This window comes from Ursus americanus, chromosome 5 (genome assembly GCF_024610735.1).
Source record: "Ursus americanus isolate L20-20 chromosome 5, mUrsAme1.1.p, whole genome shotgun sequence".
Classification (NCBI taxonomy): Eukaryota; Metazoa; Chordata; class Mammalia; order Carnivora; family Ursidae; genus Ursus; species Ursus americanus.
In genome coordinates this window covers 21,513,784-21,535,321 of record NC_142131.1, presented here as the reverse complement: position 1 = coordinate 21,535,321, position 21,538 = coordinate 21,513,784, and the positions used below count along the sequence as shown (strand labels likewise).

At 39.0% G+C, this 21,538-nt stretch overlaps 1 protein-coding gene across 3 annotated transcripts; it reads right to left on the bottom strand.

The window, feature by feature from the left end:
• Positions 1 to 206: 206 nt before the first annotated feature.
• CCNH (cyclin H) lies at positions 207 to 20,491 on the bottom strand. Of its 3 annotated transcripts, none has more exons than XM_045796318.2 (9): positions 20,148 to 20,490; positions 17,771 to 17,893; positions 15,580 to 15,653; positions 14,145 to 14,355; positions 9,845 to 10,008; positions 6,609 to 6,679; positions 3,946 to 4,057; positions 914 to 989; positions 207 to 373 (listed from the first exon to the last, which is right to left on the bottom strand). In XM_045796318.2, exons 1-9 carry the CDS (start codon positions 20,262 to 20,264, stop codon positions 335 to 337), a joined length of 987 nt encoding a protein of 328 aa, XP_045652274.1. In that variant the 5' UTR covers positions 20,265 to 20,490; the 3' UTR covers positions 207 to 334. The 3 variants fall into 3 exon arrangements, with proteins under 3 accessions (XP_045652274.1, XP_045652275.1, XP_045652276.1); XM_045796319.2 differs by having other exon boundaries at positions 929 to 989; positions 20,148 to 20,489; XM_045796320.2 differs by lacking the exon at positions 17,771 to 17,893 and having other exon boundaries at positions 20,148 to 20,491.
• Positions 20,492 to 21,538: the final 1,047 nt, after the last annotated feature.

Sequence of the window (21,538 nt, the reverse complement as noted above, 5' to 3'; positions counted from 1 at the left end):
GTTTTATTTTTTGTGACTTTTGGTGCCTTTTTTCCTAAAAAAATAGGTTTCGTTTAAAACAATATAGGCAAATAAATTACAGCTTTGACTACTGTATTATGACTGATTTGATATGAGTCATGATGGGGCAAGACTGGCTAAACCTGGTGCAATTCTGGCTCCTTCCACAGGTTTTATTTCACATAAAGCTATACTGAAAGGAAAAAAAAATTTAAATAGAAAAGTTTAATATATTTGATGCTTTCACATTATTTCATTTTTCAATAAAGTTAAATGCCAGGTATGCTTCATCCTTCTGTTGATTAGTTAGCACTGGAAAGTCAATTTCAGATGGTTAGAGAGAATCTACCAGGTCATCGTCAGTCCATTCTTCCTAAGAAGGAAAGAAAACGTAGTAAGAATAACATTATACTGATGCTTAACAGCACTGTTTACCTCCTTTTACTCTGATTACAGGAAGGTAATAAACCAGGACAATTTGTAGTAGGTTCAATCTTACAGTAATATGGCTTGGTCTCACGAGACTACACCAGTGTCAGGAGTAAAGGTTACAGTTGTGACCTTCTGCCTCTTATTATTTATATCTGACGTGTAAGGTACAATTTTTTTGAAATGGGTAAGAGAAGAATCCTTGGAGAATCAAAAACAGAGGAGAAATTTAGCATGTTATATCTACTTCTGGTGCCTTCCATAACCATAGGAAGGATTCGTCGTCAATTAACTATCATACCCCCTTCAGAACAGGGTAAGAAAGAAGTGAGAAAAATCCCATAATAGCAAGACAATATACGCCAAGAAGGATGCAAAAAACAAAAATGAAGGCTTCAAAGCCCACATCTCTGTAATACTTGCATTCTGGAAAAATAAAATCTTAACAGTATGGATTATACAATAAGAATAACTTAAAATTTACCTTTGAAGAACATACCTCTTCATGTTTGGGTTTCTTTGAGACGTAATCATCATCTTCATAGCCTTTCCTCTTCTTCCTGTAATTGAACAGCCATCAATAAGTTATCTATAACTGGCAACAGAAACTATAAAATAAACTAGCAAGGCTATATATATATATACGTATGTATATATATGTGAAATACATATATATTAAATATGAAATTATATATATATATATAAATCTACTGAAGAACAAAGGTATGGTAGTTGGAAAGAGATGAATTATGGAGAGGAGACAGAATTGCACTGAACTTTTAACGATAACTAAAATTCTAATAAAATTTCTCATGGAACCTGTCAAGTATAACTGATATGCAAGACTATGCAAAAATAGCAAAAAGAATCTGAAAGGATAAAGTGTGGGGCCCCTGTCCCAGTTATCATCAAAACACTATAAAAGATGAAATAATTTAATGTATTACCAAGAATTGGATCAATGATCAATCAGAGCAGATAGGCAAAAAACAACGATGTATATATAGGAATTTAATCTACGATGACTATGTAACTGGGGAAAATTACAAATTTTTAAAAAACGGATAGATAACATTTTTTTTATTTGAAAAAAATTAGTATTATAAGATGTGTACCTCATGTCATTCACAAATAATTCTAAATGGTTTTAACAGCTGAACACAAAGCAAAATAAAGATTAACTTTAGGGTAAGAAAAGGTATTCCAACGTAAAAGCATAAAACAGAACACAAATCTCCTCAATATCATGTAAGTTGAAAGAAACAAGAAAATCGCTGTAGAATATATAGGAAAAGACAAGTATATAAAATATGTAAAAAAACTCCAACTCAGGAAAGTAACACCAGAAAACTGCACAAGGATTGTAAGCAGGCAATACAGAAGAAGAAATAAAAATGACTGTTAAAGCAGAAACACCAATGCCTCATAGTAATAGGAAAATTACAAATTAAAATAACCAGCGTGATACTGTTTTCTCACCTAAACTGGCAAAAGTTAAAGACTGATACTATAAAAGTTGTACAGTATGTATGAAAGCACTAATAAAGAGAAAAAACTTATTTCACACACACATGCACAGAAAAGATTGGCCAAGGTAAAGCAACTAAATATTACCTCTGAAGTCACAACTGGATTTGGGCTTTGGTCAAAGGGAACTTTGGTTTACCTGTACTGACTTTAGTAATGACAATATAGTTAACTGTTTAATGAGAAAGAAAGAAAAAGGAATTTTATTTTGTCCTAACGTAGTGCCTGTCAGTGTGGTCCACGGACCAGCCATGAACCATTTTCAGTTTGCAGTAAGGTGAAGTACAGAAACAGACTGTGTTTAGAAAATTTTATAGCAATTCCATCGATTAATTTTATGACTGCTGAAAATCTAATAAAGTTTCAGCTTATATTTTATCTATTTCATTCTAGTAATTTGTTATTTATTGCATTTTATCCTAGATTTTTAAAAAAGTCCTTTTTAGACAGTCTGAAAAGCCCCTCCCAAGTACTCACGGAGATGCAGAATTTGCCTGACACAGTACGAACGCACACAGTCAGAAGAGGTGCTCTGGCAATTAGAGGTTTTGGGTTATGGTCTGTTCAGTCACCCAGCTAGAAGGGTAGATTAATAGTTCAATGGTCTGATCCAGAGGGTGATACATTTCTTTATATGCTCAGATATAAATACTCTACACTTACAGGCGATACAGTCTGTGTCACAACTACCGAACTCCTGGTGCGGTGTGAAAAGAGCCATAGACAGTCTGCAAACTAATGGGTATGTCTCTGTTCCAGTACAAGTCTTTCTAAAAACAGGTAGTAGTTCACATTTGGCCTGTGGGCCAGAGTTTGCCAACCCTTGGTCTAAGCCCATTTCAAAATCAATGTGAAAAGAATATAATCAGTGCTGCAATACTTTGATTTATTCAAGTTGACATTTCTTCACTTCTCTGTAACCACTCTTTCATTTCTGTGAAATTCTGTCTCTTCCATTTGTGTACCACAAACCCACGAGTGAGATGTACCAATTTTAAATTCTAAGCTAAGCCATGCTTTGCAGTGATGGCTAGGATATAATAAAGTAGTCCCACATTTTGCATGTTTCATAAATCCTTGCATATTCACCTCCTGTGGCTGTGTAAAGAATTGGATCCGAAGGCCATGGAACACTGTTCTGGTTTCTCAGACATGATGCAGTACAGTATATTCACCAGTTATAAAAACATCTCAGATGCATCTTAACTGTAAGATGGCAGTGCTAACTCCCACTAAATATTAACAAATAAGGTAGAGCTTTTGAATCAGAATGTATTCCACAGAAAGGAGAAAACAATAGTTTTCCCATTCTTATTACTGGCCCAGACCCCCAACTTGTTTAAACTTCTAAAAGATGAGGTTTGAGTGGATCCTTCAATTTGCAAAGCATAAAGAACCCGAATTCTGTGATTTCCACATTCAGCCTACAAATAAGAGACCTTATAGACAGATGTTCCTTATGGCTGCCAAGAAAATATCTAACAGCACATTTTCCTACTTATTCTGTCTTCAATTTAAAGTTTATCCCCGAAATAGGCCATCTTTCCCTGCTCTAGCTAACAGAACTAAGTCTGAAACAGTATACTTGTTCTCTCAGACAAGACCTGTAGAGAACCCAAACATTAAAAGGGCAAAAGAGGTTCAGAGATACCCTAGAAAGACTCCAGAGGTCATGAGGAGTAACGGGAGAAGGCCTGCAAGCCAAAGAACACATCAGTCATAGGAGGAGAACTGTATTATGAAAGCCAAACTGTTATCTCATGTATAAGCCTGTTAGAAATGTCCACTCAATTAAAAATACTGAATGGGTATTTTGTCCTAAAGTAGTGCCTGTCAGTGTGGTCAGGTGGTCAAGTGGGTCATTACCCGACTTAATAGGTAAGTCATTTTTCCCCACAAAAGCAAACATCTACCAATTAAGTGATTTGAGGACGAGCAAGCCTCAATAACAATTATATCTATCCTTGACTAACACTCCCATCTACTTACGTAATTGCGTTAAGGGCAAGCTCAGCAGAGTGACATCTCTCCAACTTCTGTTTCAGAACAGCAACTTCTTCAGGTCTGGGAGGCTCGTATTTTTTTACCAAGTTTCTCATACCTATGTGGAGATAAAAAAAAGATTCACACTAGATAATAAAAAGTCCTGTTCCCATAGAGAGCTGAGTATTTTCCCATCTTATTATGGAAACAATAACAAAACTCCTGAAATGTGATTAGGATTGTAATGTTCTGCATTAAAATCCAATGAATACATACTTCCAAGTAATTAGAGCTGTCTGCGGCTTAGCCCATATCCCACACAACATAAAATGAAGCATGTTCTACAAATCTAGCCAGTATTTTTTCCAAATCCCACCGTGGTCACTTTTTCAGGTTTAAGGCTTTAAAAATCCATGATTTAGTAAACATGCTTTGTTCTCTGCCAACTGTACTTACAACACTCTGTGCTACAGATGGTGGCCTGAAGACTGTACTTCTCATTTACAGAGGAAACCATTATTAGATGACATGCAATAAAGGGAGGATGCTTAGTACGAATGTGTCAATGATCGCTCGCTTCAACAAAAAGCAGAACCTATACAATAAAGCGTCACCAAGAACACAAAAAGGTCCTCTTTAGGCTAAAAAGTAAACTACTGTGTCAGTGACTTTACAATTGCAAAAATGCCCTCTACCCTAGTCTGTTTATGTTATTCAACTACAATAAACCAAAAAATTGAAATCTCAAGAATTTTTAGGGGAATGGAGAGAGATCCAGGACTTCTTATTAGCCGGCTACATGTGCCAGGCAGGTGGAGCTTGCTGGCTTGCAGACAAAGCAGTGTTTTCAACTGCATTAATCTTTGTGGCTTAGTGTCTTTGTTCCAAAAAATTACGAATAAGATACCTTAATATTGTTAAAGCTCTGAGTGTTTTGTCCAGAGCTATCCTTACTTCTGTTTAAACAAGTGGAGTAAAACAAGGGTACTGAGAAGAAATCAGTCAAAAACTGTTAGCTGTACAATGAGCACAATGGGTTATATCTTTAAAGCTTTTACCTACTAAATTCCATGGTCCTAACTAGTATCGCTGGCCAAATCACAATATCTTTGGAAGTGCACCCTCTAGTGGTGGAACTGAAGACCTACAATTTTATGATTCATTAATCACAAATCCATCACTCGCAATTGAAGGAAAAGCCCTCAAGATCATTTCAAGCAGAGAATCAAGAAATGGTATTTACACGCCTTGAAGCATCTTACCTCTGAAACACAAAACATATAAAAAGTACCCTCATTTACTACCCTCATCCAAGATCATGATTTTTGATCTTTTTATTGGTTTACCCTATATTTCAACTACATATTTAGTTAACAGGGACAAGTACCACAAAAGTTTGGGAGACAAACACAACTGACTTTTAATCCTAAAGCTTAGTAGCCATGAGCCTTCAGTGACACATGGGCAAGAATGAAGGAAGGAGAGGGGTCGGTTGGTAATCTTTACTCAACCATTAAGACAGGGTTTCTCAACACTGGCACTGGGGACACTTTGGGCTGGGAAATTCTTTGTTGTGAGGGGCCATATTTGTTTTCTGAGTCAGCTATTAAAAATTACTCTAAACTCAGTAAGGCTTGAAACAACAGAAATGGATTCTCCGCTCTCAGTTCTGAAGCCCCAGAGTCTGAAATCAGTTTCACTGGGCCAATATCAAAATGTCAGCAGAGCCCCATTCCCTCTGGAGGCTCTAGGCGAAAATCCATTCCTTCCCTGTTGCAGCTTCTGGCGGCTGCCAGCATCCCTTGGCTTGTGGCCATATCACTCCAATTTTTAAGGTGTGCATCTTCAAATCTTTCTCTGTGCTCTGTCTTCACATTGCCTTCTCTGTGTCAAACCTCCCTCTGCCTTTCTGTAACAAAGTCTCCTGTGATGCATTTATGCCCTATCTGATATCCAGGATAAAGTCCCCATCTCAAGATCTTCAACTTAAACATATCTGCAAAGACTTTCTAAGGTAACATTCACCGTTTCCGGGGATTAGGACGTGGGTATCTTCGGGGAGCCAATTTTTTTTTTTTTTTTGGGAGCCATTTTTTAGCCGATCAAGGGGTTACACTGAATTATAAGATGTTTAGCACCATGCTTACTTCTACCAACTAGATGCCAGTAGTAGCCAATCCCCCCGCCCCCGCCCAAATTCTGACAGCCAAAAGTGTCCCAGTTGTGCAAAAATCACACCTGGTGGAGAACCACGGCTTTTGTAGTGTCAATATAACTAGCAAATAACGTGCATTAATTAAAGCTGATTACAACACAGAACTCCAAATTTAAGTATTATCTTTAATTTGGTTCCCTTTAGATCTTTTCCTGTGCCTGTCATATATCCGGGTACACTTCAAAAGGACTCTGTTTTAAAACTTAACCCTTTCTGAATCTTCTGTTTTCTTTTCTGGTAAGTTCTCTATGTGTACAAACTACTTCCTTTCATCAACGCCCTATACTTGTACTCCACCAACAAATATATCCTTCATGCCCCCATGATACGGTAATTCAATGAAAGTAAATTTAAACAACAATCTATATGATATCTCAGGTTAAATATCAAGATGATATTTAGAAAGTAGCTTTGTAATAGAAGAACATTTTATAAAGTGTCTTGTGTTACTCACTTTTCATTATATCTAGTAACTGCGACAAGCAAGTTCTGTTCTCTTTCAGCATCAGACTTTCTGACAAATAACTGGTAAAGAAAGGAAAAAAGTTTTAATCTACTGAACACATACAGCTTCTTGAGAAACATGACATCATAAATTAGTTTCCCCACGTTCATTTCATTAAGGGCAATTTTAAAATTAATTTACTTTAAAAGTATTAAATAACAATACTTTGAACTCCACAAAACTATATAATCTATAACTATTATAGTCTTAAGGGTTTAATACAACTTAGTTTAAAAGATGTTTAATATTCAAATCTGCCTAAATTTTGGAATATATAAGCTTTCAGAGGGAAGGAAAATTGTTATGAATATAACATTTAAAGTACTAATTAATAAACTCTTTGAATCTAACTCCTTTTACAATCTGAGCAATTTGAGCAATCTGAGTCATAGGCACAGACAAGTCATGATCTTGTGACTTGCCCAAAGTCATAAAGCGAGGCAGTAGCAGAGCTGGAACATGGTACTAGTAAGGATTCTCTCTCCCCTTAATATCAAGTTAACTACAGGTGCTCTTCTTGGGACTAATAGGTATTCAAACCAGTTAAGAATATCCTCATGCTTTGCAAATCTATTACATCTTATTTGCATAGAGTCCAAATCAAAAGTGTTAATACTTTTCCATAAATGACTAGAAAGCCTAATTATCTGTTTTTCTCAGAACCAATGATAGCAGCATGAAAATAATTTCTATATTTAAATATTCACCTACTCTGAACTTGAACTACAATTGATAAAAGCCCAAGTGAACAGATTGTGAGGGCATAAGTAATCCTTCAAACACAAGTGCAAAAAAATTATTAATTTCTCTGAAAACTGGCAAAATGAATACATGGTGAAATACGGTTACAACAACAGACAATTTTTTAAGAAATGTTGCTATCTGTTACACTATCCAGATTATTTAATGATATTATGTAAGTTTTGATAACTAAGTCTGATGTTACAACTTCATCATCTATGATGGGAATTAATATTAGATATAAAAATCAACTCCCTTAGTAATTAATACATTTCTGGTTATCAGTATTTCAAAATAACTAGCAGTCTTTTCGTTTCCTTTTTCTTCCTAAAACCCCTCACACTTTTGGCATCTTCTTCTCTTTTTATCCTTTCTTTTCCACTTCTTAAACATAAGAGTGATACATTTGATTCGAAGAGTTAGCTGACCAGACTCTTTACACCTCTACGAACCTTCAGGTTAGCAACTCAATCTCAATCTGGTTTAGAATTTTAATATTCTTATTAAAAAAAAATCCATAAGCAAGCAGGAATACTTAAGAAGTCAAAGAGATGAAAAACAAATCTCGAAATCCAGTAAAAAAGAGGACAACTCAGAACTAACAAAAGAATATCCTATGAGTATTAATCTAAAGTATCATCCAGAATATAACAGCACAAGGACTTTCCCTTTCTGAAACCAGCAATAAATGTAAAGGCAATTCCAATGTATCCCCAAAGTTTGCAAAGTAAATCAGAAGTTAAAAATGATTTACAAATACTTCCTCAAAGGAAAAAAAATGCCCAACTCTTCATACTCCCTGGGAAATTCAAAAGTGCACTTGATTTGCAATGAGCCCAAGTTACCCCAATTTCAGTTTCGGCTACCTGAAATTGTAACTATACTTCCAAGATGACATAAACTTCATCCCTCTCCATCTACATAAGGACAATCTCACCACTGGAGAATCTGCATATATGCTGCATCAGATATGATGCTTCAACAGATTAATCAAATATTTGGCAATCTGAATTGTGGAAAAGAGGCTTTCCTCTCTTAGAGAATGGAAGCTTCACACCTAAACTCCATAGATAGCAACCATCTGCTGGCTACCTTTCCTAACTGGAACAAGGATTGATAGCTTTGTTCATTCTAACAGTACAGTGCAACGTACAGAGAAGGCACCTGATAAAGTTTTGTTTAGTTAAATAAATGGACGTATATATCACTTTGGGATTAAATGTATGTATTTATGTACATTTGGTGAGCTGTGTTTGTGGAAAAAAGGCATACCATAAATTAAACATAAGCCCACAATCCCTCGTCTTGGATTTGTTTTGAAATATTTGGAAAGGGAACCTAGGGAAAGTACCATGAAATGTACAGCAATCCAGTAATGTCTGGGGAAGCAGCCTGTTACCAGCTACATTCATATTCTGTGAGGAAACATACAAACACTCCCATTAAGCTGAATACAGACTACATCACATCTGCTCGTTTTCTACCACCATTATCAATAGATTTTGAAATTATGGATAAGGGTATTACAAACACGGAGAACAGTTAAAGTTCAGAAAATTTTATCAACTTTCTCAGATTTTTCTAGGAATAAGATCAGGCAGAACTTCAAAGATCCTAGAGAAATTACGATAAAAATTTACGAAATCTAATTTGCTACTAGCCTGTCCTTCAGTTACAAACCGGTATGAAAACAATGTTTAATTAATCTGTGCACAAGATGTTGCAAAGAATCAAGTAAACTTAATTCAGGTAAAGGGCTTAACGCAAAGCCTGGTTCTCACTGTGCATTTATGCATCAGCTATAGGTGTCAACAGCTCGAGTGCAATTCATTCGGACATTCCCTAAAGCATTATTTATTCAACAGACCTCTACTGAGTTCCACGTGCCACACGCTCCACAGCAGGAGAATAACGATAAAGCAGACATATTTGCTGTGCGCATGGTGCTTACCAGTTCACAAAACTACGTTCATTCTCTATGGACAGCTCGCTCAGTCTTTCGAGGATCACCTGATTTACTTCTACTTAGTCATAAAATGGATCCTCTCAGCTCAAAGATACTCAATTTTTAAAGATTTCTTTAAAAGGTGACGGGATGCCTGGGTGGCTCAGTCACTTAAGCGTCTGACTTCGGCTCAGGTCATGATCTCAGGGTCCTAGATCGAGCCCCGCATCAGCTCCCTGCTCAGCGGGCAAAGGCAGTCTGCTTCTCCCTCTCCCTCTGCCCCTTTCTCCTTACTCGTGGGCTCTCAGTCTCTGTCTCTTTCTCAAATAAATAAAATCTTAAAAAAAAATAAAAGGTCATTTCATTTTTTTCTCTCAGTCACCCTCACCAGCCACAGTACGTGCAAAGGACTACAGTCACTAAGTGAATCGCACTTAAAAACTCAGCCTCCAGGAAGGGATAAACTGAGTCTGATCGAAGCTAAAACACAGATTAATACCTTTCCATAGTAATTCCTGCTCGAGATGCACTAGATAAAATGGCAGTCAGGGCAATCTGGGAAGGTGTGTATAAAAGGTAAGCATCCGTCAATGCAATTCTATTAAGAAAGTCATCAGCTGTTTTCCTCAACATCTCTGGATTCTCTATCATGGGATAGCGAGTCTAGAAAGAAAGTGCAAATGTTATCACTTTTCCGAGTTAATACAGTAATAGTAGTTCAAAAATATTTATATTAATAAGAAAATGCTTAACACAGGATTCTTTATCTATAAAAGTAACACCCCAGGGGTGCCTGGGTGTCTCCATTGGTTCAACAGCCTACTATTGATTTCGGCTCAGGTCAGGATCTCAGGGTTGTGGGATGGTCCCTGCGTGGAGTCCCTCGCTGGGTTCCCCGTTCAGCAGGGAGTCTGCTTGAGATTCTTTTCCCTCGCCCCTTCTCTCCCCCCACCCTCCCTGCTTATGCACACGCTCCCTCAAATAAATAAATCTTAAAAAAAAAAAGGTAATGCCCCAGCTTAATCTTTCCATGTAAGATTGTTTTGTATTCAGCATCGGAATGTATCAAAAGTATAATCATTAAATGCTGCATGTTTTATGAATCTGCTTTTCCTCAGTGACTTGTTCAAACTTTTCTTTTTTAATCACAACCCATACTAAGAAATATATGCTTTAAGATAATTTATCTTAAGTTCCCAGTATAGTACTTGGCACTATTCTGATTTATGTTAATCCCTCTCTTTGACCTTTTCCACCTGAGTTGTAAGGGGAAGAGAGGTTTGAAGTTGACTTAAGAAACACATACTCCAAGGTAAAGGCTTCCCAGGCAGTGCAGCTTTGATTCAGCTGGAGGCCATTTAGGAATCAAAGCACCACCTCATCTAGATTTGAAATTCCTGCTACTTACAGTTTACTTCCGGGAAGACGTAAATGGAAATGGATCTTGGTTTGATTACAGAATTATTTTTAGAATATGCCCAAGGAATATGGATGAGCCCATATTCCCTGAAAACTCTTCTTATACTGAACTCTAAATCCTAAGCCCTCAGATCTATTTCAGATATCCACATTCAAGTCCCAAGGCACTAAGAAATCTCGTCTATGCTCTTACAATATATCCTGAGTTAATTGTACAGTCACACCCATGTCTTATTATCCTGAAATGCCTGACCTCTAATATGACAAATTCAGACATTCCACTCTGACCACGGTACTCCTTTCCCCCAATATATCTGCTCAATTACTTCACAGCTATTCCCTGACTTCCTCCTCAGAACCTTTGGTCCCTTATCCCCTTATCCCTCTACTTGCCCCTACTCACCAATGTCTGCTGATTCTCATTTCCCTCCAGAATCCCCTGCCCCAATATGCTGCCAACATATTTCAGACAAAACTTTAACAATGGCTGAATTCAAGCAATCTTCTGCTTTGTAACTATATCCACATTTCTGGGTGCTGCAACAGAACACAATACCACCAAGAGGTCTGGTCCTACTACTACAAATTCAAGTTCACTGACCTCAGGAGGGCTCTTCAACACTGCCTAGCTATAATATTCCATAGAAAATTTGTTCTCCCATTTTTCAGTGACTGTGTTCAACATCTTCCATCTGTCTCAATGTCTCTGATAATTTTCAGACTCCATCACTCTCTGTAAATGATCTCTGCCTTTAACAAAGAAAGACACTCCATTTCCTGTCAGCACCAATCCCCAGGCGTGATACTGTCCTCAACCCATGCTTTCCCCTTTCCCTCTGTTCAAAGAGCTATTATTCTCTCAAGGCCGATTCTTCTATTTTGCTTTGAGTCCCATGCCAGCCCCTTCACCTTACTCCAAAGAGAAACTTCAGGTACTGATTTTTCACTTCTTCCTTTAAGCTTTCCCTACTAGCTCTCCACATCAGTTTCTTCCACAAAGCAAAACACAAAAACTGTCTCTCTCATCTATTTCTAGGAGTTCCCCCATCTTCTCAATCAATCACCTTTTTCTACTTCAAAATCCAGCTGCTGAATCCAGGTTATAAATAACTTGTTTTCTCACCTTCTGTGTATTCCCCAACTGGCTCCAATCCGCTTTCTTCCTCCACACTCAATGGAGACTAAGTTCACAAAAATCACAAATGACTCTTCTGGCACTAAATCCAGCAAACATTATCCTTTTGCTTTTACTTTGCCTGAATTCTGAACAGGATTAGAGTGTGACCTGTGCTCATCTTCTAAAAGTATTCTACTTCACTTCTCCAGAAAGTCCTCTCTGTCTGGATATTCTTCAGACTCCTTAATGGCTTCTTATATCTCTAACTACCCTTTATTTATTTATTGAAAATAATTTATTTTCTTAGAGTGAGCGAGCATGAGAGCAGGGGCAGGGCAGAGGTGGAGGGAGAGGGAGAGAATCTCGAGCAGACTCCATGCTCGCAGAGTGATGTGTGGCTCAATCTCACGACCCTGAGATCATGACCTAAGCCAAAACCAAGAGGCAGACGCTTAACCGACTGAGCCACCGGTGCCCTTCTCTAACTACCCCTTAAACGATCCTTTCGGCCAATCCACTTTAAATTTTCCAGGAGCAACAACACCCAAATCTGTACCTATAGCTTCGTCATCTTCTCCCACCTCCAGACACACCTTATGTCTCGCAGAAACTGGAAATTCACTACGTCCCAAACCAGATTCATCAACCACCACCCCTCCATCATCAACAAATCTGTCTTATGCCAGTGTTTCCTGTGTCAGGAAGTGAACCACCATTACCTATATGCTTAGGCCGGAAACCGGGGGGTTCCTCCTCTGTTCTCAATCTCTATATGAAATCAATCCTCAAGCTCTAATGATTCTGACTGGTATCTCGTAAGTCTAGGAAGTTCTCTCTGTACTCAGCCACTGTAAGTCAAACTAACCACCATCTTCTCCCTGGACATTTTTTTTTAAAAATTTATTTATTAGAGAGAGCGAGCGAGAGATTGATCACGGAGGGAGAGGGAGAAGAAGACTCGCCACTGAGCAGGAAGCCTAATGTGGGACTCAATCCCAGGACCTGGAGATCATGACCTGAGCCAAAGGCAGAGGCTTAACCGACTGAGCCACCCAGGCGCCCCTTGCCTGGATTACTCTTAACAGCATCTCACTGGTACCCTTTCATCCACTCTAATCCATTCTCCACGTTATGCCTGACACACACACACACACATATGTGCAATAAACAGCTGACGCAGACTGATGCAAGAGCTTGCCAACAGGATTTTCTGTTTTTAAACTGCAAACCTAACTATGCCACTGCCCAGACTTAAGCCTTATGCTGGTTTCCCATTGCTCTGTTCAAAATCCTTAAGATCACCTCCACAGTCTAGACTCTACCTACCACTCAGGCAGCACTCCCCCTCTATTTCTAAGCTCTATTTAGGTTCTTTAGTGCACTGTGGTTTCCTGAATCTGGACCTTGAACTAAAGAAGACTCTCTGGGATGTTCTTCTACTACCTAATTGCTACTCTTGCTCTGAATTTCACTCTAAATGACCCCTTCTCACAACTGTCTTCCCTTCCTCTCAATCTGCCATCCCATTCTGAAGTATCCAGTATCTTTCCTTCTGGAACAATTTAGCACACTGGATATAGGATTACCTTTCCCATTAGACTGTAAGACCTATGAGAGTTGAGGCTGTTGTTGTCTTAATCCTCAAGCACAATGGTTTGGCATATGGTATGTACCCAAATTTTGCCACTCAACCGAGATGAATGAACCAGTTTTTGACTTCCATTTTGACTTCACTACACTATCCAAGTCCCCTTTCAGGGCCCAAACAAAACAACTTAAGTTGCTTTTGTCAATGCTTATTTCCTTATATATTTGATGCCTACATACTGATTCAAGTTCACAATGCACTAAAAATAGAAATCACTTAGCAATCGCCTAGTTAAAAACAAGAATTTATGTGGTTCTTTAAATCAGATCCATGACAGTCTACTTCAGAGTTAGAAGAGTTAACTCAAATCTTCGAAAGCATTACTCTAAACTGATAATCCTCCTCATCACAGTTTTTGGATAAGTAGTTGCAGATCTACTAAATGAGAAGCTCTGGAACTGTAGCCCAACAATCCGAGTTAACGAATCTTCTAGGTGGCACTGAAGTTTGAGAACTATAGCACTAGAGGTCCAAGCTAAATTCACGTTTTAGATGAGCTCGTGTTGTAACAATTAGGATGATTACAAGTTATAATAAAATTTTCATTTTTCTGGTTAAAGAACTATAGCAAAGGTGTACATTCTACCATTTTATTTTTTATATCAACAAGATTACCTTTAAATCAATGAGAAAGCCCTCGAACGGTCTGTAAGGATTGTGGACAATAAGGTGGAAATTAAGCTGCTGTATAAGAAGTAGTTCATATTCCAAAATCTGTTCAAGTGCCTTTTCTTGTCCAAGAGGACTCTCCCGCAGATTTCCAACGAACTGTGGACTAGACACATTGAATTCATCTACTTTGCAGGCCAAAAATGCACAAGTGAGCCTAGAAGAAAAAAAGGCCAGGAATGGGATCTGAACATACTTTAAGAAATACCCGAATATTTTATTGCTAAAAGTAAGTTGTAAAAATGCCTAACAAGTGACTGTGCTAGACACTGCAGGAAATTTATTTAAAAAAAAAAAAAAAAAAAAAAAAGGGCGCCTGGGTGGCACAGCGGTTAAGCGTCTGCCTTCGGCTCAGGGCGTGATCCCGGCGTTATGGGATCGAGCCCCACATCAGGCTCCTCTGCTGTGAGCCTGCTTCTTCCTCTCCCACTCCCCCTGCTTGTGTTCCCTTTCTCGCTGGCTGTCTCTATCTCTGTCAAATAAATAAATAAAATCTTAAAAAACAAAAAAAAAAAGAGAGAGAGAGAAAGAGTTTTCTGTTCAAGCTTTTTATCCATTAGAAGACACTATAATTAGGATGAACTGTATAATCTTGCCACAGCATTCAACCAATATTGACTTAATGGCAGTTTCATATAGTTCAACATAAATATCTGGAAAAATAACTGAAGATTAAGAGTACTTTGAATCATGAAATGTAGATGGAAGAACACAACAGTATACACAGATGTACCTGGGAAGAAAGCACGGGAAGCCCGGGGAAGAAAGGTAGGTTGAAGGAACACTGTGGAAGGCCATCAGTGAAGTCTCTGCAGTATTACCTCAGTAATCTGTGAAACTCTCATAGCTACTACCATAAGTTTCAGAGTGAGAATCTAGTAATAAAATTACCACAAAAATCAAGATTGGAGGTAACAAGGGCCTGACTTAGACTGGCAGAAAAGAAAACGAAAAAGAGAGAAACAGGGACAATGTGACTGAAAGCAACTTCTTTGATGAGTCTCATACTAGCTTCATCTTTATTTTTAATGGACTTTTGTTCAACTGAAATGAATCTGCAGCTACAAGACTTGTAAACCGACAGATACAGAAGGAGAGGAAGTACCACAAATGATTCTTGGAGCAACAAAGACAAGAAAGGTGCCACTAACAGATATGAGGGAAGACAGTCTGAGGAAAACAGAATTTGAATATGAACAAGTTGAAGTTCAGATGCCATCAGTATTACAGGGAGGGAATATTACAGATATTTAAGGAGTATAAAGACAGTATAAATTTGTAACAGAATGCAACTCTAAGTTACTCTTTATTAGGAACTCATTTTTTCCACACAAATAAAGGTTTTCTTAAATGAAAATCAATAAATTAGAATTATACTCACATTATTATCCGGGGGTGATATTCCATTACTGAGTTATTAAGATAAAAACGCTTGAAATACATACAAGCTGTACCCTAAGATTAAAAATAATACATTATCAGAATCTACTCACACATACATGTTAAATTTTGTTAAAAAAATTTTTTAGGGGCGCTTGGGTGGCTCAGCCGTTAAGCGTCTGCCTTCAGCTCAGGTCATAATCCCAGGGTCCTGGGATCAAGCCCCGCATCGGGCTCCCTGCTTGGCAGGAAGCCTGCTTCTCCCTCTCACACTCCCCTTGCTTGTGTTCCCTCTCTCGCTGTCTCTCTGTCAAATAAATAAACAAAATCTTAAAAAAAAGGAATTTTTTTAAAACTTACTTATGCAAAGGTTTCTTTGAAAAAGTTACCCATACAAAATACCAAAACTTAATTCTTCTTTAATCAAATAAATTGTGATGAATTACTATGGAAATGTCACAGCCAAAAGACCTTTTGTTGTCCTTCCTAACCCACCCTGGTTACCCTTCCTATGGTCACTGACTTAATTTTAAAGTCTGTGTGTGTTTATTTTAGACTTGAGTAACAAACGCCAACGAGAGTAGAAAAAATCAAGGAGAAACATACAAATATTCACAGCTTAACCAGTCAATCTTGTGAAAACACTGACAGAATTAACACAGGTGGGGCAATAAACCTTCTTTGTAAATCCACTTTGGATTGTGTGATAGAACCATGATCATGTTGCCAAGCTAAACAGTAGAAACAGCACCTACCATTTACTGACTGTATCCCATGGGCCAGACTCTGTGCCAAGCACCAAGCCATCATCTTTTTTTAATCCTTACAACAGCTTGGTGAAGTATTGCTATTTCCACTTTACAGAGAAGGAAACTATCAGTGAGGTTAACTGTCTTATTTGGGTCACACATGTAATAAGGAACAGGGATGGATTCAACTAAGACCTGCCTGTACTTTTAACCACCATGTCATCTGGCTAGAACCAACGAAATAGACGTTTATCTATTTTAGGATATAAAGAAGTTTCCTTTTAAATATTTTAAAAGTTTAGGTTTGACAATTTATGTGAAATAAAACAAAAAACTTCCATCAGTTATAAATAAGCACATTATGCAAAGAAATTTCGCTACTTCAGTTTTTTCAACTTTAAAAATGGAGATTATTCCCTAGGTAGTTATTCTCTATTAAGTCATAAGTTATTCACTCTGTATAACTATATTTATGTTGTTGTTTTTTTTAAAAGATTTTATTTATAATTTATTTGACAGAGAGAGAGAGCTCAAGCAGGGGGGAGCTGCAAGCAGAGGGAGAGGGAGAAGCAGGCTCTCTGCAGAGCAGAGACCTGGGATCGTGACCAGAGCTGAAGGCAGACACTTAACCAACTGAGCCACCCAGGCGCCCCACTCCGTAGAACTTTGAAACTTAAGATAGTCTTTCACTTAAGACAGACTTTCATATTTGATCTTCACAGCAAACCTGTGAGAGAATTATGAAAAAATGTTTTATGCTCCTCCTCTTTTATCTTTCAGCTTTTCAACTGCAGCTTATGTGCAATAAACAAGAATATATACTAAAGGAACTATTTCAAGGACAGTGCATGCAAATCCCTTTAGCCACAAAATTCTAACTACCTGTTTCTCCTCACCAGTGCCACACCACAGTAAACACACCCACACAAATGAAGTCCTCAGAACCATGCATCTCAAACAACCACAAGACAATTTTTTACCCAAAGGTAAATCTCCAGCTTCTCCTAATCAAGGTTTAAGAACTTCTTATGGCATGAGTTTTCGCTGGTGCATTTGATTACGAATGATGAATGAATGACTTATTTCAAACATGTTTGTCAGATTGAAAAGGCACTAGTTTAAGTTCTACTCCCAGTTCTATTGCTCATTATTTGAGAACCCAGACAGAAAGTAATCTTTTCTTTCTCTATAAAATGAGGATGTCATGACCTGTCTAGCAGATCTCAAAACTCTTTTGACAATGAAATGAGAATGAAAATACTTTGCAGGAAACGATACAGGAATTCCTAAGTTAAGGAATTTATCAAAAAATACATAAACCGACAAAAGCTTGAATATGTAAGTTTGCCTAATGTGGACAAAGAACTGAGTTACACGTTTAGAAGAGTTCTGATTTCAGAAGTCAGGTAAAGGACATTATACTTTATCACCATCATAACTTACCACAACAGACCTTGGCATTGCTGGCTTAAACACTGAACAGAATTCTAATAATCTCTTCTCATAGTATTTGCAAAGTATCATTTCTTCAGGAGGCTCAAGAAAGACTGGATCATTTGGAAGAACCTTTAGATCAAAAGTTACAACAAAAGTTCAATGAAATGAAAAATCTTAAAATACTTTTCTCTGTCCAGATGAAGTTTGGCTTGTATCTCCAACCAAAGGGAAATATACCCATATGTCATTTTTCTCTTTATAGAGCTAATTATTACACAAAACAGTTTTAGTGAAATATTTGATAAACTAAAACTACACCATCATTTCACAATTTCTCGAATGTCAGCTGGACATTTGCTGTATTAGAGTAAAAAGAATCATGACAGAGGGTGTGCATATGCTCTCAAGTTTGATGTCAATTATAAATCAAAAAGAAGACACATACTGTCATTGGTTGGAAAGCTTTCAACAGCTCATTCTCAAGTCACGCAGGTTGAGGTAAAAAAAAAAAAAAAAAAAAACACGTGTCTCCACGATGATTATGGCCCTTAAAAACATTCCCTCCTATTTGTCTTTATAAACTCTCTACAGAATACACTAGATGGTAAATAATACAACAATTTTACAACAAGTATCTGCTAGGCAGTGTTACCGGATCAACTAGGACTACCAAAAAAAGGTATTCTGAAGTCCTAACCCCCAGTGCCTCGGAATGTAACCTTATCTGGAAACAAAATCTCTACAAATGTAATTAGTTACGATGAGGTCATACTGGAGTACAGTGGGCTCCTAATCCAATGACTGGTATCCTTATAACCAGAACATGGGAAGATACACAGAGAGAACACTATGTAAAGACAGAGGTAGAAGCAAAGAACACCCAGGGTTACCAGAAGCCGAAAGAGGAAAAGAGCCTCCCTTAAAAACTACAGCTTTATCCCAGACTTCAGGCCTCCAGAACTGTGAAACAGTAAATTTCTGTTGTTTTAAACCACCCAGATTGTGTGAATTTTTTTTATGCTAGCCCAAGGAAACTAATATTAATACAAACTGATTTCATAGAGACAGCATGGCATTATGATTTAGAACAGAAATGGGTTCAAAATCCTGGCTCTGCCACTTACCAACAATGTAGTCCTGAAAAGTTATTCAACACTCTATACCTCAGTTTCCTCAGCTGTAAAGCAAGGATAATAACAGCATCTACCTCATGGGGTAGTTGTGAGGATTAAATGAGCTAACACTTACTAATTGCTTAGAATAGTACCTGGTACACAGCACAGTACGTACTACTTTGTGTAGTCCAAAAATTCGGCGGCATGAAACAGACGTGAGTTAAATGTAAAAGGTAAAGTGGCTCAGTACCCCTAGGTCTGAAACATGGAATACTTGCCAGAGGGAAGCTTGTACTAGAATGGGTAGTAGTACTTGTGAAAGAAGAGTAAACCGGTGGGAGCTTTAACAGAAAGGACCTGGCCGGCAGGATCAAAGTCTAAACCATCTTCAGTCAACTGGTTTGTACTGACCGTCCCTGTTTCCCTACCTCCACCTGCCCCCTCCAAACCATTCACTACCAGGTTTCCTGAGATCTCTTTCTAAAACAGAATCTGGGGGCGCCTGGGTAGTGCAGTCGTTAAGCGTCTGCCTTCGGCTCAGGGCGTGATCCCGGCGTTATGGGATCGAGTCCCACATCGGGCTCCTCCGCTGGGAGCCTGCTTCTTCCTCTCCCACTCCCCTGCTGTGTTCCCTCTCTCGCTGGCTGTCTCTCTCTGTTAAATAAATAAATAAAATCTTATAAAACAGAATCTGAAAGGTTAATTTCCCATTTAAAATCTTTCAAAAGTTCCCCATCTCATCGTCGTAAACTCAAACCCCTTACTACCGCTTAGAAGTTCCCGGCCTATACCTTCTCCAGCCTTTCAAGCACCTGTATGGAGCTTCTGCCACACGATCAGGAGCCTTCCACGCAGCCGCCCTGCAACTCCGACCTCCCACTTCGCACCTGTGGCTCTGTCGGCAGGGAACGTCCTTTCCCCCATCTTCCCTCCGTGAACTAATGGGAAAAACCTTCGCCTACTTATCCTCTCGACTAATAAAAAGCTCTGGTCCCGCACTACGATAGCATCCTACAAAGTCTTTTCTTCGCCACGTTACTGATTACTCCTCTGCCATTCGACTACGTTAACGGCGTTGTCGGTCTCTGTACCCACTACACCTGGCAAAGTACTCGCCTGCTTATTAAATAAAACGCTCCGCAGAGGCACGGGCAGCGGAGACGAAGGTGTGCGGAAGCCCCAGGGAAGGCAGAACAGGAAAGGGGGGTGGGCAGCGGCTGCTCAAGAGTTTAGAGGCCGGGCAGGGAATCGGCCGCCAGACTCCTCACCTTCCCGTTGGCCACCGCTTTGCATTTGAATTTGCGGTTGGCGTCTGCCCGCAGTCGTGCCAACTGCTCCTCACTCGCGAAAGTCCAGTGCCGCTTCTGGCTACTGTTGTGGTACATCGCGAAATTCCAAAGCAGGCCCCGAGAGTCTGGAGAAGACCCCAAACGCCACAACACCGTGGGGGAAAAAAGGACCGAAATCACAAACGCTAGCCCGCGGAAACCGAGGGCGTCCGTTCAGGCGGCGCGGGCGCGTTGACGTTAAGATCATGTGATATTTCCGTCCGCTGTGGCGTTTCCGGAGCGGACTAAGAGGAGAACATCCCGGGGGTCCGTCACGCTGGCGCCCGACACGCAAGTGGGCGGAGCCTACGGACACTGCTCCTCCTTTTTGTAAGGCTAAGCCCTAGCTCCGCCCCTTCCCGACAAAATTTAAAGGAGAAGCGACAGGCAGGGGTGTCCGCCAGCGACGGAAGGTGAGGTTGTGGGGAGGCCGACATAAACAATTTACATGGAGTAGGCAGAAGTGGACAAAGAACCTGGGAAGTTGTCAACTTTTAAGTAGGGTGTTCAGAGTACCCCTCACTGAAAAGGTGACATCTGAGCAAAGGCTTGAAAGAGTTGAGGGAGTAAGCCGATCAGTCACGTGGGGGGTGATTTGGGGGAGCAGATAGAACAGTCAAGGTCCTAAGGCAGAAGCATTCCTGGGACTTTTAAAGAAGAATGTGCTTGGAACATTACAAAAAATGGTCTCAGAGAACACGGAACATGGTCGAAAAGCCAGAAGCAGTGCATATATATTGTTCTTTACTGTTCTACTGCTACTGTGACCCTATCCTTTTCCCATGATCTTTTCCCTCCCCTTCTGTTGATTACTAGCCAATCTTACCGCATTTCCATATCTGAAGCTCTTGAATTTCCATCTTCGTTATTGCCCCAAGGGAGACTTGCAATAAGCTATTGTTCTTTGTCCCATTTAAGCATACCTATTCTGTGCATCATACATCGGGTTAGAAAGATGGACTGACCTATAGCAAATTGTTTATCTAGAAACAAAAAGCAGATAAAGGTGAGATGAAGAGAGTTTAGGTCTTGAAAATTTACATAGTTAAAAGAGGTGGCACGGTATCTCTAACTCTGCGTTCTATGAAAATGTTTTTAGAGGCTTAAGGGAGAGGTTTTTTTGGTTTCATTTTGGTAGATACAGTTGAAGGTAGAGTTTGCCAGGGTTATTTGAATTCCTCAAACTTGTGCATTTGTAGTTTATAACTGGAAATCCAGACACTCCTTGAACATATGTTGCTAATCTGGACTAGTAAATTGGCTAAAAAAACAGAAAGGATTAAATGAGATGATGTTAAGGAAGGACATGGCAAATTTTGAGTCCAGTGAAT

What these genes read in the sequence shown, in the direction of transcription:
- CCNH (XM_045796318.2), bottom strand. Translation starts at nt 20,264, where the DNA reads ATGTACCACAACAGTAGCCAGAAGCGGCACTGGACTTTCGCGAGTGAG. An exon ending in TATCACCCCCGGATAATAAT is followed by an intron (nt 14,356 to 15,579) that starts GTGAGTATAATT and finishes TTTTTCTTCTAG; the next exon opens with GCTCACTTGTGCATTTTTGG. An exon ending in CTTGCCCTTAACGCAATTAC is followed by an intron (nt 990 to 3,945) that starts GTAAGTAGATGG and finishes GTTCAATTACAG; the next exon opens with GAAGAAGAGGAAAGGCTATG.